Consider the following 22,706-nt stretch of genomic DNA (forward strand, 5'->3'; position numbering starts at 1 on the left):
CACCAAAGTTACCATTTACACATACCGGAGGGCTGTGGTGGCCCTCGAAATCTGCACTGATGTATTCTGGGGACGTCCCTTCGGTGTACAGAGCCTCATAGGCCGAACAGAGGGAGTGATTTCGGAGGCTATGAGTGCTCGATCCGGACTGACAATTTGTGCTTGAAAGACGGGAGCACTGATATGGATATGATTGAATGGAGAATGAAGGGGTGGGTGTGTGAAAGCGCACTCCCTCCTGACACTGTTCCGTTAGGAAATTCCTTGAGTTAAGTTGGAGACACCCAGCCACCAGATTGGTCGTGGGCTGGGATAGTCCTTTGCACAATGTCTGAACATAAGAGACTACGTCCGGTCTTTTCCCGTTCCTTAAGATTTCGGACAGGGCCCAAATGTAATTTTTTGCCAATCTTAGCGTTTCAATTTTGGAAAGTTTCTGAGTTTTTGAATAGCACGGTACGACCTTGCGTAGATTGTCTAGGGCTGAATTAAGATCGTGCATGCGCGTGCGCTCCCTGGCATTTGCTTTTTGGCGCCGTACTTTCGAGCGCTCTAACCTAGCCGGAGTCATTTTGCGTTTTTTGGGCCCACGTTTTTTGGGTCTGTCTCCATCACCTTCTTCTCCACAGTCATCTTCATCAACATCCTCGTCATAGTCTTCCTCCCCTGCAATTTCAGACTGAGCCCGGCTGCCCCCTCCTTTCACACTGCCCTCGTCTAAGTCCTCGTCGCCAAGGCGACAGCGCTCCTGCTCTTCGTCCTTGGTTTTGGAGTCCTCGCTCCCGCTGTCATCCACCCAGCCCCCGAACTTCTGCATGTCCGGAAGCAGTGAAGGTTCTTTGAATAATCTTGTTAACATTACGATTCCACTGAAACATAAACAGCGATTAAACAAACGTTTTAAAACATGTTGCAATTTAGTACGAATTTAAATAGGCTATGTCTTGTGAACCGAACTATTTTTAATGACATGGGATTAATTGGGTAAAAAAAGTTTAAAAAGTCGTTTTCTTGGGTTTGAGTCTATATGTGAGAGAAAAGTTCTAAAATATCAGCCTATACATTAATGAGAAACAGTGACAGAGAGGCCTTACTTCAACTTCCAATTTCTGTTTTCCTGTTTTATTTATTTATTTATTTATTTATATGGGGAATGTTAACCATTTAATATTCTATTCCAAGTAGGCTAGGCTAAACAGTGCTGAATTAGGCTAAATACCGTTTTAGTCAACCTTTAAACCGCAAATGAAAAAAGGCGTCGCTGTAAGTCAGTCTAATATTAAAATATAATATGGTAATAAGTATGATTGCAATAGCTAATTTATGGGTTCCATCGAAGAGGGCGGGGTCCCAAAAACGCAGAATGTCCATTTTCAACCATTTTCGTAAATAACCATGTTGTCCACTCTTTTCGATTTTCACTCTTGTTTAGGCTATAAAGAATCATAATACATACAAAAGAACCAATTTATATTAGACAGTTGTTCTCATGAAGGTATGAACATGAGAACAACAATGTCGCTCCAAAATTTATTCTTAAACAGAAAAAAATAAATTACAGGTCTCTTGTCTTTGTCATGCGTAACAACATTACGTGCTTATTTTTTGTTTTACATTTTTGATAGGCTATATATGCAGAAAATTGATAACCGATTTGATTATACAAAGCTATTACAAACGTTTACTGACAACCTGTTTGATGTTTACATAGGGGAGCCTACTGTTTGATGATCACCAAAAGAAAGCTTGCATTATTAGTATGTCGATATAAATCATAGAAATGTAAAAAATGAGTTAGGCTACTACAGTGGATCACGTTTTAAATGTGTACATGCATTAAATTGCACAACATATAGGCCTAAGAAAAAAAACATATAATGAATTGTCAAAAATACCTCGTAAAATAAAAATGATAGGATTTAGAGTAAACTAAATTAACATAACATCTGTTTCTGAGCGAGTCGGGTCAGTTTTTTTATTATTCACTTTAACATTATAGATTTTCTAATACTTAGACTGTAAAACGCAATAGTTAACTGGGATAATTTATCATAGATGACAAAACTCTAAAATAGAAGAACATTTAAAAATAAATTGATCTTGCATCATATTCTCTCGCGTTAGAAAACTCACCTAGTTTATGGTGCTCTACGGGTGAGGGTGCGTGCGTCTACATCATCTTCACGCTACAGTTCCCTACTACGCTACGAAGACTTAGAAAAAGAGAACGACGATTGTCTTTGATCCGATACGTGTTATCCTTTTCCCGGACTGCAGCGAGACGGTGTGGCATCCCTAGCAAGCAGGGTTACATACCTGCTCTTATGCCAAGCCATATGGTGGGCACGTCACTGGCAGGAGCCATCACATGAGAGCGGGTGATTGACACGCGCTCGCATTCGTAGAGATTGCCTTCCCGAGGGAAGAGGAGCCCACCATCTGTCGCTGCCGCTGCACACGCACCTCACTGAAGAGAAACACGCTTTGCATAGAAACTACACCCTATACACAGCTATATCTCTTTATACATGGCGTGAGGGAATGTGGCGAATCAGATTTTTAAAAACTAACGGCTTTATTTGTACATTAAAATGATTTACATGTGTGTGTATGTGTTTGCGAGGCTTTATTATTTTGGTTTGCTTGTGTGCAGAAAGATTTATGCAGTGACTGAACATGCAATCCTATTTCCGTTTTTTATTCTTTTTTTTAACGCTTAACGTCGGGTAGCATGGCCTAGCCTATGCCTGTTTGAGGACAGGTGACGTTGATAGTCAGTTTTTTTTATTGTAATAGTTATTAAAACAAAGCCCTACAAGTGCTAAATGTAAGATTTCATTTAAAAATGTTAAATTATAACATCATTTATTTTGATAGCCTATAAAATAACATCCTGACGATATATGGAGATTTAGTTACTTTAATTTGTAGAGGTGGTGTTAGTGGTTGTGGTCAGGGATAGGCAAAAACACAGCAAATTGTATTTAAAAAAAAAATACCTCACATTTTTACATGAATCAAAATAAACTACAAAACACAGCAGCCACAAATGTATCAAAATACAATACTGTATATTGAAAATACAAAATGCTTTTACAAGGGACCCTCAAATTTCTTTGCAAACCTTCAATCAATAGGTATATTTGATTAATCCCTTGACCATTAAACTGACTTTCTCTTTCTTTTTAGCACACATTTTGTACAATTTTTATACATAAAGTCCTGTCTTAAAGATGATCTGTTTAATCACTGTAAAAAACATATAATGCAGATAGTGAGTTGGAATAGTACTATATACTGTTGAAACCAAGTTTACATACACCCCCAAAAAAGGAACATAACTATTTATTAAAAAATGTCTGATGGTAAATCGTACTAAACGTTTACTAATTTAGGTCTGTTAGGATTACTTTAATGATTTGCTAAATGCCAAAATAATGAGTTTTTTTTGTGTGATTTTTTTATTAAATTGTACACAGTCAAAATTGTACATACATTTCCTTGTTATTTTTTTAGCTTTGGTTTTAAACTGTATGACTTTGGTAAAATGTTTTGGGTATCCTTTCACAAGCTTCTCACAATAGTTTGCAGGAATTTTGTTCCATTCCTTCTGACAGAATTCAGAGTCTTGCTTCAGAGTCTTGCTCGTGCAAGCTTTTTAAACTCTGCCCACACATTCTCTAAAGGATTGAGATCAGGGCTTTGTGATGGCCACTCCAAAACATTCATATTTATTTTTGTTCACTAAATATAGATTTTTCTTCATGTAAACACATGTCTGCAAACTACTAAAATCTCAAGTTTTAGTAATTTCCATAAATCATGTTTTTTGCAGTTGTACTCTTTAAAGGGTCACGAAACACCAAAACACATTTTTTGAGCTGTTGACAGTCGTATATATAAAACAATATAAAACATGATCATCAAAAAAAAAAAAAAAAAAAACACCTACCAGCCTTCTGCAGAAACATTCCTGATTTCAAACATTAACAAAAGGTAAGAAATAAAACCCTTTCTTTACCTGTAGAGTGGACAGTCCTCAGTGCTGCATCCAGTGTCATTAGTGCAGCTGCTGGTGCCTCTGGAGCAGTGCTGTCATTCCACCTCACCATGAGCATGTACAATACAGAAGAACCTTCATGTACAATACAGAAGAAACTAGTCATTTAAAGAAAAACTCATGACATACTATTAAAACAATAGGCTAGTCAAGCACTCTTCATAGTCTTAACTACAACCAAAATGTAGATTTAACTTGCATTATAATCCGTGGTGACAAAAAAATTGACCCTTGCTTTCAGTATAAATCAAAGACATTTGTGGTTTTTAAGAATTAATGAGTGTATTTTTAAACAAAAACTTTGTTAACATTCAGGCAAAAATAAACTATTGAATTCATGCAATAAAAAAGGTTTATGGCCTGTGGCTTACAGTAATTTGACTCATTTTATATTATTGATCTTTAAGAAATCACAGAATATTGGTTAGTTTTGTTATTTTATATTGTAATGTACAACAATGAAAAACCAGCCTGTTAAAAACACACCAATCCACTAATGTAAAGACTAAAGAGACTTTTTTGTCATTACAGTGATACAAGCAATAATAACAGCAGCAATAAAAAAATTTATAGAAACGGACAAAACAATAAACAATGACAACTGCAAAGAATTATATAATTATATAACGGCGACGCAGTGAAGCAGTTGGTAGTGCTGTCGCCTCACAGCAAGAAGGTCGCTGGTTCGAGCCTCGGCTGGGCCAGTTGGCATTTCTGTGTGGAGTTTGCATGTTCTCCCTGTGTTCGCGTGGGTTTCCTCCGGGTGCTCTGGTTTCCCCCACAGTCCAAAGACTTGCGGTTTTGTGATTTAACTTTTCAACTATGAAAACAAATTTTACAAATATATATTTTGCCACGGGGCAAGGTAGTGGCGCAGTAGGTAGTGCTGTCGCCTCACAGCAAGAAGGTCGCTGGTTTGAACCTCGGCTCAGTTGGTGTTTCTGTGTGGAGTTTGCATGTTCTCCCTGTCTTCGCTTGGGTTTCCTCCGGTTGCTCCGGTTTCCCCCACAGTCCAAAGACATGCGGTACAGGTAGGCTAAATTGTCGGTAGTGTATGAGTGAGTGTGTGTGTGGATGTTTCCCAGAAATGGGTTGCGGCCGGAAGGGCATCCGCTGCGTAAAAACTTGCTGGATAAGTTGGCGGTTCATTCCGCTGTGGCAACCCCGGATTATTAAAGGGACTAAGCCGACAAGAAAATGAATAAATGAATATTTTGCCACTGAATATTTAAAACTTAAGGTAAACTAGCAGTGTTATGCTGCTTTAAAACATCACTGTCACTGTAAACAACAGGCTAATAAAAAAATAAAAATTAAAATTAAATAAAAATTAACAGGAGGAGGTGTTAAAGAACCTTCGTTCTCCGTGACACTAAAAGGCTGAATATCTTTACAGATGAACAATGCAATAGCATCCGTTATTGCCGTAGAGCGAGCAGAATTGTTAGCAAGCGGGGCATGCAAAAAACTTTCAATGCTTTTCTCACCACTTTTGGAGTTGGTAACTACAGGTGAATTAGAGCAGGAAGCAGGGGATGCAAGAACACGGAAAGATGCTTCCACAACAACACAGTGGCGGAAAGTGAGATATCAGATTAGTCGTACTGTCCGTGTATTTACAGATGCGCGGCACATTTTGCAAATTGCATCTGTCTTATCAAGTCGTCCATCTTTTATATAAAATCCATAACATTGCCATACTTTAGATTTAAAACTCAGTGGGGAATAAATTGTCTCGGCGTCCGACGTGTTTGTTTTGCTTCTCACGCTTTCTGAGGGCGCACCACTAGCTTCATCCGCACACCTGATAAACTGAGTTGTAGTGTAAGTGTACACATGCGCAAGTGCGTTGCTAAGGCATACTTTATGTAGGTTGATTAAATTATGCGCCAAAAACAGGTTGACAACACTTGTTAATAATAAAAAAATACATTCTATATTAAAAATATAAGTTGTATTTTGGAAAAACCGATGCATCTCGCAAAAATCGATGCATCTTGATTTGCTTTCAAAATTTCATTCATCCTCTGCTGCTCTACCGATGCACGCTCATCGTGCACGCTCATGACTGCGTATCGATACATATGGGTTAATCTTCCAACCCCAAGTGTACACATTGCTTAATACACACAGGATGTACAGCAATACACAAATATCTTTACAGATGAAAACAATTAAAGGATTAAAATGTTACAAAAATTATTATTTTCTACATAAATATAAACAACACTGTTTCCATGCCTTCTTTACCTGTTTTTTCTGTTTATTTATCTGAATCTGTATAATGCTATTATTATTATTGGCAGTATTATATATATATATATATATATATATATATATATATATATATATATATATATATATATATATATATATATATATATATATATATATATATATATATTTGTTTGTTTAAATTAGAACAAGTTTAGATTTGTCCACCTGTGGGGTTTTGGAGACGTCTGCATCACCATATGGGGTATAAGAACAGGACGTGTGTTTTTTTTTTACTGTTTTTTAACAACACTTCGTTATTCTTGTTCATTTATTAGTTTGCTGGAAATTAGAACTGAACTTAGAAATAGTTTTGAAACAAATTTTTGTGCTTAACAAAGGAAATTAAATATATTGGCTTATGGATGTCTTCAGTGGAGACCGTACAACACCGTTTCCTTGCTCCACCAAAATAAAGGAGTAAAGAGAAAGAAAAGAGGCTGAATGGAGGAGGCTCATTCTTTATTCTTACTGCAGATTGTCTGTTTAACTGTTTTCACGCTAGTGAAGCATTCAGTTTTTCCATTCAGTTTATCCACTTACTAATGCTTTTGCGCCATGTGATTTAGACTAAAACGCTAAAATTGAATCCTTTATGTGCATGTTGCTTAATTTCCATTTGTACTCCAAGCATTGACCACCTTCTTAAAAAAAATTCTGTTTAGATCTCAAGCCTAGGCAAGTAACTGAGAAAGCACCAATCTCAAGCCCCATTTTTATATAAATAAAGTTAAAAATAAAGTTTACTTGAGAATTTTTTCAAAAGATGCATGATTAATGGGCGTGGAACTCCGCGAGCATCGGGCAGGAGTGGGCGTGGCCATTAGGGGAGAGAACAACTGTTGTAGCCAGTTAGCTCAGAAAATGAGACAAACCGTGAGGAGACGCATGAGTTTATAGTTTACAAAGTTAAAATGCAAAGAAATAAACAGTGATTTAGTGCCCTGCTACATTTGTTATTCGTAATTTCATATACACATAACCACAATTTATATCATTATAAAGATGTGTGTTCATGTAAACAATATAAATGAGGACTTCTCCCTCAATCCCCATATCCAGCAGACTCAGTGCAGCAGGTCTCCTGACCTGTCTATTTTAACCATTAGCCCTGCTGGTAATCTGGAGGATTTTGGCAAACACAGCAGCACAGTGATGTGTCTGAATGTGAACGAACTCCTGATAAAAGACAGCCTCCACTATTCTCTAATTCTCGTGCTGCTCTCCCGACAAAAATGCTAGCAGCACACACACAGCTTTGCTGTATGATCGGCCCTGACAAGATCGCGGGGGAAAGCATGCAACAAACCCCGTGGATCATGGAAACAAACGCATATGAGCCTTCATGAACGGCTAAAAACTGTGTGCTTGGGTCCGTGTCTCAAAGCTCGAGCTTGACTCTGGCAGGTCTGGCAGGTCTCATGAATAATTAAGCAGCCGGCTCTTCTCATAGGATAAGAAAACTCCGCTATGAATAATAACGAGAAACCGACGCGTCATCATTGCACTTGCAGTACTGCGCTACGTCACCGATTTTGATCCCGTCCCAAAAATCATTTTAAACCCGGAAGCTGAAATTAGCTGACAAAAGCTCAAAATTATCCAGTTTTCCCCACAATTAAAGCTGACAGGTGCTAACATTGTCTTAACTGATGCTCAACACACACACATCTGTTAATATATAAAAAAAAAGTTCTCCAGGTTGTCCTGAACCTTTAATGATAATGTGCCCCTCCAAATAAAGTGATTAAGTAAAGATAAATTAAAACCAGCAAGCATTTATAAGCCATCTAAACATAGCCTAGATGTCTAGGCTAAAACAAAAATGACAGCTAAATTTGGGCTGTCAGTGAAAATTTTATAGACGTCTAACCTAAGCCCAAGATTAGACTAGTCTTCATTTAGATGGCTATTCAACAACTACCAGTGTTGTGCAAGTTACTTCTAAACTGAAATACATTATAGATTACTTGTTACTGTTATTTAAAAGTAATCCATTACCTTACAATATTATTGTCTCAGAATTGTAATATGTTACATTAATGTTATATTAATTTTTTGTTACTTTTACCAAAATAACTACAGAATTAGAACTTTACATTCTAAAATGACAAAATGTACTGCATAGCATTTTACATCCAGTAGAAAGCGATATGATGTAGCAGAATGACTGTGACCTACCCAGGCTACTAACAATATATTATAAAATTGGCAACGTGAAGGCTCAAGACAATGCAAGAAAGGATGACAGTCAGAATCACAAATGATCTGTTGAAAGTATTATAGAGGTAAAGTGATTATCTGGCAATATCTGTGAATAGCTTGGCTATATTCATATTAGACAAAACAGGACTATATGTAAACTGTAAATGATGAACAGCTTTCTCAATATAATGCTTGTGCACTGATTTCCTCTGTTTGTGGGCAAAACTACTTGTGAACTCTCAAATATACGCTACTTCCGTGCAAATTTTATCACGCTCTCTCATGCACTGCTCACGCACAAATTTTCTTGCACGCTCTCAGTACACTGCTCGGTCAGTGAAATTATATGCAGACTCACAATTTGTGTCTTGTGTTCCCTCTTCCTTTTGTGCTTTTTGATATGATTTATATTGGTCCACAAATTAACAATAACCAAAATACTAAAATAGACTTACTTATTAAATTTTTTATCTAATAATAAATAAACCATAATATTTTGGCTGTATGTTATATGATGAGATATTTCCAGTTTCAAACACTTAAAGACAAATAGAATAGACATTGAATGTAAACAATTTATTTTAAAAAACATATATTAAATATCCAAAAGGTGAACTACACTAATCAAATAAAACATTTAAACAAAAATATAACTAACACAAGCAGAAATTTAACTAATAGAAAATAGGCAAACACTGGATAAGGTATTATAGCCTACTGTACTATTCGCTCTTCAAATAAATCCCACTATCAATCCCATTTTATCATGGCAACTAAAATAAAGTAAACTAGTCTCTGTTGTCTTCCACATTGTTGAAGAGATTTTGGAGGACATTTTTGCTGTCACCCTCTTCATTTTATGGAAAAGCTGTTCCACAGGGCCCATGAACACACATATTGACATGTACAGTGTTTTGAACAGTACTATAGTAAAGTACTTCAATTAATCTGTTGTGGTAATACTATAGGTGCTATGGTAACACAAGTGTTATATAAACAAATTACCCAGTGCTTTTTTTTTTTATTTTTTTTATAGGGTATATTATTCTACCATTCACCACACTTTACTCTTTGTATTTAATTTTATCAGTTCACTATTCTTAATACTACAGTATGCTGAAGCATTCATTAACAAGTTGTAAATATTGTAGCCTAAAACATAGGCAGTATACCTAACCATTAAAAACACTAGTAATTATTATAGAATTTACCTTAACCTGTAGGTAAAAAGTGTAGCAATACATAAACCATATCAACATTCCTGGGACAACAATTTAACAGGAAAATCTCTGGAGTGCAAAAGCATGAAAAGAGGAGGAAACACAAAGGCACAAATTTTGAGTCTGCATCATCGGACAGAGCGAGAGCAGATGATTTGCACGAGAGCAGCCAGTTTTTTGAGTGCACATGAGGAGTTTTGTCCAAGAGTAAAGGAAACTGGCACGTTCACTCACTAGTATTTCATGAATGCACTCTCCACTTGTAATACTGCGCTTAAGACATTTGTCAGTGAAATAGTGCCATAATCACGTACGTCCATTTCACGAATGTACTGTCTTCTGCCATCTTTATCTATTTGCCGCTTTTACGCTGGCCGTTAGGGCTTAACCTTACTGCAAACCAGGCTGAGCCAATAGCCTGGGACCTCAAATTCAGAGGCTGAAATATTTCCGCATTCAAAGTAAAAAGTCCCAATAGCCAGAGGGAGATTAATGACAACACACGTGTATTTTCACTAATCACAAACAGGAAGTAGAACAGCGGTATTTTTTATTTGTTAATGTCTTCCAGACATAAAGTTTGTTGTAAAGCATGCATTACTGAACATGTACATTTTGTAAAATAATTACGAGGAAAATATGACTGAAAATGTATTAGTAATGCCTTACACTACTGCGTCACAGGAAAATGTAATACTTTACTTTAAAACATTACTTTTGTAGCACATTACTTCCAACACTGACAACTACATATTTCTGTCTACTGCCGATGATTTTTGGTCTGTGCTAAATCATTTTTAAATTTGGGCTGTCAGTGAAAATCTAATAGAGGGGACACTATCTTTAGCTCCATCTGACCAAACCGAGTTTTCTCACTTAGATTGAATTATTTGTGAAAATAATATCGCACTTCAGTACACTAAACAATGACAAAGCCAAACAAAAAGGGAGAGAAAGGAGCTGATGAGGAAAATACAAAAGTAATGAAAGCAAGCGAAGGCGCTAAAGGAGCAGATGCTAACGGTTGCACCGATTCATCAGTTAGCAAGGACGATCATGACAATTATGCTTGCTATCAATACTCTTAGCGCTTTTGTTAACAAGAAATTTGATGATATTTCAAGTTCTCTTTCCACACTAAAGAATGCAGTGGACAAAGTCATCAAGCGAGCAGAAAAAATAGAACAAACGGCAAATGAACCCGAAAGCGAATAGATGCCCTGGAGCAGCTGTGCTCAAAGCTAAATGGTGAGGCGACACAAATGCAAGCAAAAATAGAAGACTTGGGATCACGCAAACTCCTTTCCAAGACGTGCAGGTTATCTGAGTCTCTCATGGCCAGAGCCTACACTGCTGCAGGTTAGACCTCCTCCGGTCTGCACGTTATGGCCACCTATCAACGCTATCAAGCCGAAAATCTGTCCGAGATGCAGGAGGGAGGTTATCCCCCGGGCTTGCTGCATGAGCTCTGAACAACAACCGATTATGCTCTCATGACCACCAAATCGGCTGCTCGTGCCCTGGGGAAGACGATGGCCACATTAGTGATCCAGAAACGGCACCTTTGGCTGAGCTTGGCTGATATAAGTGACGTTGACAAAGCTTGCTTTCTTAACGCTCCCATATCCCAGGCTGGCCTGTTCGGCGACACCGTTGGGGAGCGATGAAAGAGCAGTCCAAGGCGATGGGTGAAGTCATCGATCAGCGGGCTCAGAAAACTGCTCCTCCCGCTGCCCCTTCCGCTGCGGCAGCTCTTCACCGAAGGCGGTCACCCGCGGCTTCAACATCCACTCCGCTTCTGCTGCCTGCTCCACCGGCCAAGCGGCAACGGCGAGCCTCCCGCAGGACCGCAACGCCACCGCCCCAGGGCGCTGTTAAGTCTGGTAAACGGGCCGCGAAGCGTTCCCATGACGGCTATTTGGAGAACAGAAAACCTGCTCTTTCCTCGGTGGGGGGCTTCAGGATTATAATTCAGGATTATTACATCAATCCTCAATGACTCTAAACTCATCGCTGCCGGCCTCCGGGCCAGCGGCAACCAAATTTCCAAAAGAGCAGTTTCCTCTCTCTGGATGTGCAAACCCGAGCACTGCCAGTCTGGGACGCTCCGCCTTCCAGCTTGCAGCGCCGGGACCCCTCGCCTCAGGCGCTCAGAGTGCAACAGAACGGACTTCTTTCTCTCACTCCGGCCTCACCGCAGAATCCAGGGAGGAAGGTAAGAGAAACTTTCTTATTTTCAGCTCTTCCTCGGGACGCTCTGCTTCCCGGGATGAGCACTCCCATCCCGAGCTGCCCCTCCGCTGGCATGTCAGCAATCGCTCCGATAGTGCCATTAGCGTGCACTCTGCTGGCTTGGTTAGCGCCGCTCAGCACGTTGCGGTGGCTCATACGGATGGTCAGACTCAGCTATGTTCAGTTCGCTTTTCGCCCTCCCAAGTTCACGGGTGTCCTTTTCACGGCGGTGATCCCTGAGAACGCCCCTGTCTTGAGAGAGGAGATTGCTGTCCTCCTGGCGAAGGATGCAATCGAGCAGGTCCCTCCAGCCGAGATAATGTCCGGGTTTTACAGCACGTATTTCATCGTGCCCAAAAAGAGGGGGGGTTAAGGCCAATCCTAAATCTGCGCAGACTGAACTGTCATTTATACAAAATGCCTTTCAGATTGCTCACGCAGAAACGCTTTATTCAGAGCGTCCGTCCAAAGGATTGGTTTGCAGCCATAGACCTGAAGGGCACATGTTTTCACGTCTCCTTTCTTCCACGCCATCGCCCTTTTTCTCCTGTTCGCCTTCAAAGGACGAGCGTGGCAATACAAAGTCCTCCCCTTCGGGCTCTCTCTGTCTCCGCGGGTTTTTACCAAGCTCGCGGAGGGTGGCCTAGCGCTCCTGCGCCTTGCAGGCATCCACATACTCAGCTATCGCAACGATTGGCTCATTCTAGCCTCGTTCCGTGATCAGCCGATTATGAAGAGACAAAGTGTTTCGGCACCTTGACCAGTTGGGGTTTCAGGTTGGGGAGATCTCTTATCTCGGCCTGGAGCTGGATTCGGTCACTATGGTTGCCAGGCTGATGCTTTCCTGTGTAAACGAGCTTTACAGGTAGATGTTTTCAGAGGCTCCTGGGGCATATGGCATCCACAGCCGCGGTCACGCCGCTCGGTTTGTTTCATATGAGACCACTTTGGCGTTCGCTTTGCGATCGAGTCCCCAGACAAGCATGGCGCGCGGGCACGCACCGGGTGCGCGTCACTCCGCTGTGTCTCCGCACCCTCAGCCCCTAGACGGATCTGTTTTTTCTACGGGCCGAAGTGCCCCTAGGGTTAGTATCCAGGCATGTTGTCGTAACGACAGATGCCTCCAGCACGGGCTGGGGGGCCATGTACAATGAGCATGCAGCCGCGGGTTCGTGGTCTGGACCCGGCCTTTATTGGCATATCAACTGCCTGGAGCTGTTGGCAGTGTATCTGGCTCTCCGCCGCTTTTTACCGGTGCTGGGGCCTCATGTATCAACGCTGCGTACGCACAAAAACTTTGCGTACGCCAGGTTTCACGCTCAGAATCGCTCACGTTTGGATTTACTAACAATGAACTGAACGTGGGAATTTGCGCAGGTTCACGGCAGCTTTCTGGCAGGCGTACGCACATTTTTTGTGCGTGTCTGTTTTATTTCCATTGGCGACTCCTAGAGGCAGTTGTGTTAAATTCTTCTCTACAAAGTGTCTGATCCTTGCAATGGCGTCTGTATGAGACGGGTTCATATAGTAGGTATGTAAGATTTCCATACCATACAGTTGACCAGCTAAACATTAAAGCACAATTTGCAGCGGTCGCCTGTTTTCCCAATGTAATCTGAGCGGTCTACTGCACGCACATTGCTATAAAGACACTATGTGAAGATAAATTTGCATGCGTGAATCAGAAACATTTCCATTCAATAAATGTGCAAATAAAATATGATGCACAAACTTATTGATGATTCCTACTTGTCTTTCTCGTGATAAATAGTGGGCAAAATCTGATATGTAGCGGGGAAAAAAAGAAGAAAGAATTCATCAGACGCTGGATTCGAGCCGAGTTTATGCTCGAACGTGTCAGTACATGATCATATGCTTCTTATGAGGTGCGCCACTGAGACTGCGAAGGGTACTGCAACATTTTACAGATATAAACCACACTATTTCTCTTTTAAATGCACTCAGTGCGATGTTCAGACCTAACTGTGTTAACCGTATCAGCTAAACTCTCCCACTCTATTTTTTTTTTCTTTTGTTGTTAATTCCGCCGAACAAACTTGCAAATAACACCGCTTTTCTCCGGTCTACCTCCGAAAGCAGCACCTCCATTTCACATTCTGTTCAAAGTTTCTCTTTTTGCTTGCTTTTGCCATTGCTTTTTCGTTGGGTTTTGCCATTAGCATAGTCATTAGCATATTCATACGGGGGAGGAGGCAGGGAGGGGTTTTGTGCTCGTGCATGTTGCGCTCAGTTTCACGTTCATTCAGATGTACAAAAGAATATGCGTGAGATTCGGCGTACGCAGTGTTTCATACATCTGAATTTTTTTCTGCGTACGCACATTTACAGCTTTGTGCGTACGCAATGTTTTAGTAAGATTTCCACGCAAGTCTTCGTACATGAGGCCCCTGGAGCGGAAACACATGCTCGTCAGGACGGACAGCATGGCGACGGTGGCTTATATCAACCATATGGGGGTATACACTCTCGCCGCATGTCTCAGCTTGCTCGCCGTCTGCTCCTTTGGAGTCACACACGGCTGAAATCGATGTGTGCCATCCACATTCCGGGCGAGCTCAACCGTTGAGCCAGAGCGCTCTCACGGCAGCTAGTGTCCCGAGGGAAGTGGAGACTCCACCCCGATTCGGTCCAACTGATATGGGCGCGCTTCGGGGAAGCCCAGATCGATCTGTTTGCTTCCACCAAGAACGCACATTGCCAGCTGTTTTATTCCCTGACCAAGGCCCTCCTCGGCACGGATGCACTGGCTCACAGCTGGCCATCGGGCACGCGCAAATATGCGTTTCCCCCAGTGAGCCTAATCGCACAAACTTTGTGCAAAGTCAGGAAGGACGAGGAGCAGGTCTTGTTTGTTGCGCCTCTCTGGCCCAACTGGACCTGGGTTTCGGAGCTCACACGCTTCACAGCGGCCCCTTCTTGGCGAATCCCCCTAAGGGAGGACTTCCTCTCTCAGGGACGAGGCACCATCTGGCACCCACGCCCAGATCTCTGGAACCTCCACGTGTAGCCCATAGACGGAGCGCAGAAGACTTAGGTGACTTACCGCCCGCGGTACTTAACACCATCACTCAGGCTAGAGCACCCTCTACGAGGCATGCGTACGCCCTGAAGTGGAGTCTATTCTCTGAGTGGTACGCTTCTCACCGAGAAGACCCCCGAACTTGCCAGATTAGCATTGTGTTATCCTTCCTTCAGGATAAGCTGGAGCGCAGGCTGTCACCCTCCACTCTGAAGGTTTATGTGGCTGTGATCTCCGCTCATCATGACGCGGTAGATGGCAACCCGCTCGGGAAGCATGATCTAATCATCTGATTCCTCAGAGGCGCGCGGCAGTTAAATCCGTCCCGCCCCCCTCTCATGCCCTCTTGGGATCTCTCTCTAGTCCTAGCGGGTTTGCAGAGAGATCCGTTCGAGCCACTGGAGTCAGTATCTCTTAAAGTTCTGTCTTTAAAGACAGCTCTGCTGATCGCATTGGCGTCATTCAAGAGAGTTGGGGATCTAGAGGCATTTTCGGTCAGCGAATCGTGCCTTGAATTCGGGCCCGGTTACTCTCACGTAGTCCTGAGACCCCGGCCAGGCTATGTGCCCAAGGTTCCTACCACCCCATTTAGAGATCAGGTGGTGAACCTGCTAGCGCTGCCTTCAGAGGAGGCAGGCTCAACCCACTCACTGCTTTGTCAAGTTCGCGATTTGCGCCTTTAAGTGGAAAGAACGCAAAATGTAAGATCATGTGAACAGCTCTTTATCTGTTACGGTGGTCGGCAGAAGGGAAGTGCCGTATCAAAACAGAGGTTGGCCCACTGGTTAGTTGATGTCATCGCCCTCGCTTATCAATGCCAGGGCGAGCCGCACCCTCCTAATGTGAAAGCGCACTCTATAAGAGTTTCAGCTGTTGAGCTAAGCTCCGCCAAGTCAATTGGCATTTCATTGGCCCGTATCTATATCTTCAGAAATGATTGGTCGTCTAAAGCACTCCCAAAATCTGTTTATACAGACACACGTCTCTGTTTCCTATTCAGGAAACGTGGGTTACGCACACAACCTGGACGTTCTCCCTGTGTTCGCGTGGGTTTCCTCCGGGTGCTCCGGTTACCCCCACAGTCCAAAGATATGATGCTACAGGTGAATTGGGTAGGCTAAATTGTCCGTAGTGTGTGTGTGTGAATGAGTGTGTGTGGATGTTTCCCAGAGATGGGTTGCGGCTAGAAGGGCATCCGCTACGTAAAAACATGCTGGATAAATTGGCGGTTCATTCCGCTGTGGCGAACCTGGATTAATAAAGGGACTAAGCCGACATGAAAATGAATGAATGAATGAATATATTTTTATTTAAAAAAAGGTCTTATTAACAGTTAAAGAGGGTGGTCAGATGAAGCATATGTATGCTCCAGTGGTCTAACGTTGCAGGAACCTACATTAAAAACATTTTGGTGTTAGGTTTAAGTGAAGAAGAAGAGAGTGAGAATAGGGGGTGATATGGGGATATGTTCTTTAATTTCTGTCAGGGACAATGCAATTGCTATGTCAAATACCTTATTTAAAGGTATGTAGTTTATGTTTTTCTATGGGCACTTTTCGAAAGCATTTATTGAATGACTACAAAACTGAGTAATTCACCTGAGGTGTTTGTCCGATTTTTAGGTTGGAATGTACGTGGTTTGAATAACCATCTAAAAAGAGGGAAAGTATTTGCACATATAAAGACATTTAAAGCAGATATACATTTTCTTCAGGAAACACATCTGGAAAAGACGGCACAAAGATGGCTTCGGCCTGCTTGGGCTTCCCAAACTTAACAATCTAAAACTTTACAACAAAAGCTAGAGGGGTTACAATCCTTATTAGAAAAAAACTTTCCATGTATACATAAACTATTTCAGATCAAAATGGTAGGTTCCTTATAGTACAGGGGATAATTAACCAGATGTTAATAACACTAGTTAACTTAAACAGACTAAAGTAATTAAAGCTATCCCAAATCTACAAGACACAAATGTAAGTTTTGGAGGATACTTTAACTGTGTCATGGATCCAACTATTGATAGGCAACCAAATCAGCTTAATATATCTAAGTCTTGTGCAACTATTTTTAACAATATTAAGAATCTCCATACACTAGAAATCGGGAGAGTACTCCTCTTTTCCTGACAGATTATTCCTTTTTCTCTTCAGTACATAAATGTTATTCGAGAATGGATTATTTTTTAATTGATTCTAAATTAACATCTAAAACTCATTTATTCATTCATTTTTTAAGAAATTTGGTGACTTAATCTCCCCTCTTCTTCTACCCATGAATAATTACCTCCCACTTTATATAGAGCTAACATAACTTTATTTCCTTTCTAGTATCATCTTACCATCCTATTTCTTTAATTCCAATAGAAACAAAACATATCATATATTTGCTTCATTATACATTCAGACCAAACTGGTTTTATGCCAGGTTGAAAAATGTTTTCCAGTTTGCATCGTCTTTTTAACATTTTATATGCCAACCACTGCACAGACACAGTTATTATCTCTCTTGATGCACAACAAGCTTTTGACCAAGTCAAGTGGGGATACATGAGGTTAGCCATAGAAGCCTTTGGCTTTGGGCCAGTTTTCAGAAGCTGGATCTATATCTATATCTGCTCATCCTGTAGCATCTGTAATCTCAACAAAATGTGCCTTCTCCCTTTTAGATATGTAGAGGAACACGTCAAGGATGGCCACTTTCACCTTTTTTGCTTGCAATACTAACTGAACCCCTAGCTGTAAGCATCAGGCAACATTCAGAAGTTTATTCTTTAAGTAATAAAGGTCTCTCCCATTAATTATCACTATATGCAGATGATATTTTGTTATATATTTCCAATTACCAGAAATCTGTTTCCTCAATTTTGTCTTTGATTTAAACATTTGGGACATTCTCCGGCTTCACAATCAACTGGAAAATAAGTTAGTTAATGCCTATTACAAAATAATATTGACCAACAGTTTTTAAAATCCATACCTTTTAAAATAGCAAAAAAATATTTTGTGTATTTTGGAATTACAGTTACCTAAAGATCTATTGAAGATAAATTGGCAACAGATGTTGAACCAGTTGTAGAAAACCATTAGTTTTTGGAGAACACTGCCAATGTCAATGGCAGGAAGAATTAATTCCATTAAGATGGTAGTACTCCCATGATTTTTGTATTTATTTCAGTCACTCCTTTGTTCCATTCCACAGACTCTTTTTAACCAGTTAGATACGATAATTGTTCCTTATTTAGTGGGATTATAAGACTGTAAGAATTTCAAAGAAACATTTATGTAAGACTAAGAAAGAGGGAGGATTTGGCCTACCACAATTTAAATTTTATTATTGGGCAGCTAACTTAGGGGTTTTTTTTTATTTTATTTTTTAAAAAATGCAACCTACTGATATTGATAAAGACCTATCCTGACTTAAAAAGTAGCAGAACTTTTGTAACAAAACATTGCTTGCTGCACTGCTTAATAGTCCAATTAACAATGAATTAACAATGACCCAGCCTTATATGACAATCATTTTGTTATAAATAATTCCCTGAAAATCTGGAAACAAAGCCTATTAAAAGCCTATTTAAAGATTTCAGACTTGTATCTACATAAACCTATATGCCAGAATCCTCTACATCGAGAAGCTGTGTCATATTTCTATAGCATCTTGTATAGACAGGAAGTTGTGGATGAAACCAAAGTTAAGCAAGCCTGGGAGAATGAATTAGGATTAGAGATATATTCAGAGAGTTGGGAAGAAAGCCTTAAGAATATACATGCATGCTCAATTAACAAAAGACATCATTAATTCAATTTAAAACCCTGCATAGGTTATACTTATCTAGGGAGAAACTACATAAGATTTTTCCTCAGGAATCTCCACTCTGTAATAGGTGTAAAGCAGCAGAAGAATTCCTAACCCACTTGATATGGTTGTGTCCTAAATTACAAGAATATTGGGAAAATATATTTGAATGTTTTTCTAAAGCCCTCCAAAAAAATCTTGAACCATGTCCACCTATAGCTGTTCTTGTGGTATTAAGTAATTTAGAGATGTTAAAGAATATGAAAGACAAGTCATGTTATATGGTATGGTAATTGCCAAAAGGGTGATTTTGAGAATGTGGAAAACTGAATCTGTAACTAAATTTGGTATGATATATCAAAGATATCGTAAACATGCTTGCTTTGAGAGATTGAGATATATCAATAATGACAAATTGCAGATATTTGAAAAAACATGGGGACAGATATTAGAACACCTTAATGCATTAGAAGAAACACAAGCTAATCAATAGCCCCTTTCAATAACCTAGTAATTAAACATTAAGTGTAATTGATATTCACTATTCATAATCTATAATATTCTTAATAATGTGCCCAAACTATTATTTGGCAATAAAACTGTAGTCAGGATAATGCATTTTTTTCTGCTGATACAACAATGTATTTACACATTCACAATTTTAATTCAATAATTTATTAACTTATTTGAACTATTTTAGCATCAATGTGTTATATTCAATGTTTCTTTTTGGCAACAGCAGTAACATGGGTAATGCATAAATGTTCACTCTCTATGTTTGATATGGCTCGAAAGCTTTTTGCAGCTTGTAAATGTACATGGGCAATCTGCATACAGGGATACCAGCAAATGCGGCCATAGTGCAAATGTTTAAACTGGTTAAGCAAATTGTACCAGCTAGGTTGCTAGATAAAGAAATTTTACTTTACATAGCCACACTCCAATATCTGTGGAAAAAACAAATAGTTACAAATATTAGAGAATCATAATAATAATACTAATAATAATAATCAACAGCTTACTTTATACTTTATTTTACTGTTACAAGTCAAAATACAGTTACTGTTATTACTAAAAAAAATGTTTTCCATAAAATAGTAGTTTATTTATCAAATCTAAATCAAATAATGCTTAAATTAGTTTTCTGTAAATGACAAATGTCTCTAACTAAAAACAATTAAATTGGTGTCAGTGTTTTAAAAATTGTCTTTTTTGTTATGAAATCACAAGCCAACAGTTCTTTTAAAACTGCAGAAGTTCCAGTTTTTGACTGATTTTTTTATTGACTGCATGAGACATTTTAATGAAGATGACTGGCAATGTACAAAATAAATGCAATTAATTACCAAACTTTGCTTAATAAGTGTTATTTTGAGATGTTTAAAAAGTTGTAACACTCCCTATTTTCGTCTAAGATTTATGAAATGAAAGGTGCCTGTGCATTGATATTAGCTTAATACTATATTAAAATACATATAACACATAATAAAATATAATAAAAACAACATTGCCAAAAAACATGATATTAAAGCAGCTTACTCTTACCTTGCAGGGTGGGCAATCGCGATCACACTTCATAGTGCTACAAATTTCAAATGACAACAGTTTTCCTCCTCTTGATTTAGTAGTCCATTTCAGCCGACTCAACAAATGTGCAATACCGCCATCTATTGCGTGGAGTACGGAGCTGCATCAATAAATAAATAAATAAATATACATACGTGTGTGTGTGTGTGTGTGTGTGTGTGTGTGTGTGTGTGTGTGTGTGTGTGTGTGTGTGTGTAAGATGTTATATATAAGATATATTATTTAATATATAATTATATAATAATAATAATAATAATATATATTATTTAATATAATATAAATATTATTTATATATTAATATAAATAATATTTATATTATTTACCATATAAATTTTTTACTTAAAATACAAAGCCAGTAAGTCTACAATTAATTTTTATGTCAATTTTGCGAGGTGGGTAAAGCTAAATTATGGCTACAAATAGAACATGTCACGAAAATACACCTTAACACTTGTGGATACTGATAACGCAGATGTGATGTATTAACCATTGCACATGCTGCATGGCCAAATACTACAGTGAATCAGTTTAGACTCAGTGGGCTATAAACAGCCAATCTGATGACAAGCTAATTTAAGGCTATGCTCAAGCTATGAATATAATAATAATAATAATAAAAGAAAAAACCCAAACATCTTATAAATGTTATTAAATTTCCTTACTCAAAGGAATATCATACATATCACAAGGTATTTTGCACAAAAATTTATGTAACCAAATTTAAGGGTTTTTGGGCTAAAGCTGGGTTACACGTAGCTAGAGTAGATTGGATCTATGCTTAAACAAGAAAGTGAAACTGTGGCTATTACTTGCAGGTACCTATACATGGACTTTTGCTTACATGATGGAGTACCATACATATCTTAAGCTTTATTTTGCACAAAAAAAAATGCATGCAACCAAATTTAAGGTTTTTTAGGCTAAAATTGGGTTACTCATAGCTCGACTAGATCTGGCCTCCATTTCAGAAAGGAGGTTAATTGAAAACTCAGAATATGCTAAACCCTAAAATGAGAGAAATTTTGGGTTTTCTGTTTCAAAATGGCAGGTTATGTGTCAAACTCGAGAAAGCAATTTTGCCTATTTTCAATGAAAAGTAGCTAAAGCCTGCCTTTCTTAAATTGGCTGGCCATCTCAGCAAAAACATTATTTGAAATATCCATTTAGATTTGACTGAAAAATATAGTGACTATTTGTAAAAGTAATACAAACACTTTTGATAAGATTTTTTTTTAAAAAATATAACACAATGAGCATTCTTTTAAACACTCACAGCTTGTGCACTTACTCTTTTCAACTTGTTAAAAATTGCTAAATTTGTTGCTAGGTGTTTTTTTTTAAGTTGCTAGAGTAGTATGAAAAGTTGCTAAATCTAGTAACAAAATTGCTAAGTTGGCAACACTAGGAGAAAGCAGGGTCAGGAGCAAGTTTTATTCTCTAAACCCTGTTTATGTCGGTCTCCTCCCCTTTTTTTATAGACAAAGTGGTATTGCCAAGATAATTTTTGAAAAACACGCATAAAAATGTATGCGCATTACTGAGTAGGATAAACTTTTTTTTGATAAGAAAAAATGTGCATAATCTACGATGAAAACACTTTTACTGAACAAATTCCAGTATGTGCATTAAAAAAGTTCATGTGATTTTGTTGCAAGAGATGATATGATGATTAAAACTTGTGTAAATGGACAAATAGCAGGCTGAGCACACTGTAAAACATTTGAAATATCGTTTTGGTCATTCTAAACGCCTAAACCGTTTCAGTATTAGTGTTATAATATTATTAATGACTGCCAGAGCTTTCAAGAGCTTCTGTGCCCCACGCCTTCAAACACCATATGCGTTCATTGCATGTCAGCATTCTCTTCTGAGGTGCATGTCATTTATTTAAATAAAAAAGATTAGATTCACACAGCTTTTTCTACCACAGCAAATTCGGTTGATATTTGGTGCCAGTTAATCAGGATGTGTCGATTTTGTTCTCTTTGAGTTGTTGGATGGAAACGCTGCTTTATTCGCAAGTCTTTTATGTGATATTTTCATTTTTGCTTATAAATGTAATTCGCATTTTTGATGTAAACATAGCTATTGCCTAAATTTTTGTCTCACAAAGAACAAAGTCACATATGAGAATGGCTTGTCCTTTTTAATGAATAATTAGCTTAAATTCACCTGCCTTCGACAGGGATGTCTGCTGTAACTAGATTAATGGGATTATTACTCATTATAGAAAAATATTTTTTTCTTACATTCTAAATGTCTTATCAACCTCTACCACTTGATCAACAAT

General features: G+C 38.8%; 2 protein-coding genes across 4 annotated transcripts in view; one reads left to right on the forward strand and one right to left on the reverse strand.

Moving 5' to 3' along the window:
* Positions 1-4,125, reverse strand: part of neurod2 (neuronal differentiation 2) — a 4,688-nt gene extending 563 nt beyond the window's left edge. The window contains exons 1-2 of one of the 3 annotated variants that reach the window (XM_068224486.2): positions 4,022-4,125; positions 1-869 (exon numbers count right to left, since the gene is read on the reverse strand). The exon at positions 1-869 is cut by the window's left edge and continues 563 nt beyond it. In XM_068224486.2, coding sequence (XP_068080587.1) covers positions 1-859 — 859 coding nt within the window. In that variant the 5' untranslated portion in view covers positions 860-869; positions 4,022-4,125. 3 annotated transcript variants of the gene reach the window in all.
* Positions 1-22,706, forward strand: part of med1 (mediator complex subunit 1) — a 700,564-nt gene that overhangs the window by 308,095 nt on the left and 369,763 nt on the right. The gene's annotated exons all lie outside the window — the stretch shown is intronic.

Source organism: Danio rerio, chromosome 12 (genome assembly GCF_049306965.1).
Source record: "Danio rerio strain Tuebingen ecotype United States chromosome 12, GRCz12tu, whole genome shotgun sequence".
In the NCBI taxonomy this organism is placed as follows: Eukaryota; Metazoa; Chordata; class Actinopteri; order Cypriniformes; family Danionidae; genus Danio; species Danio rerio.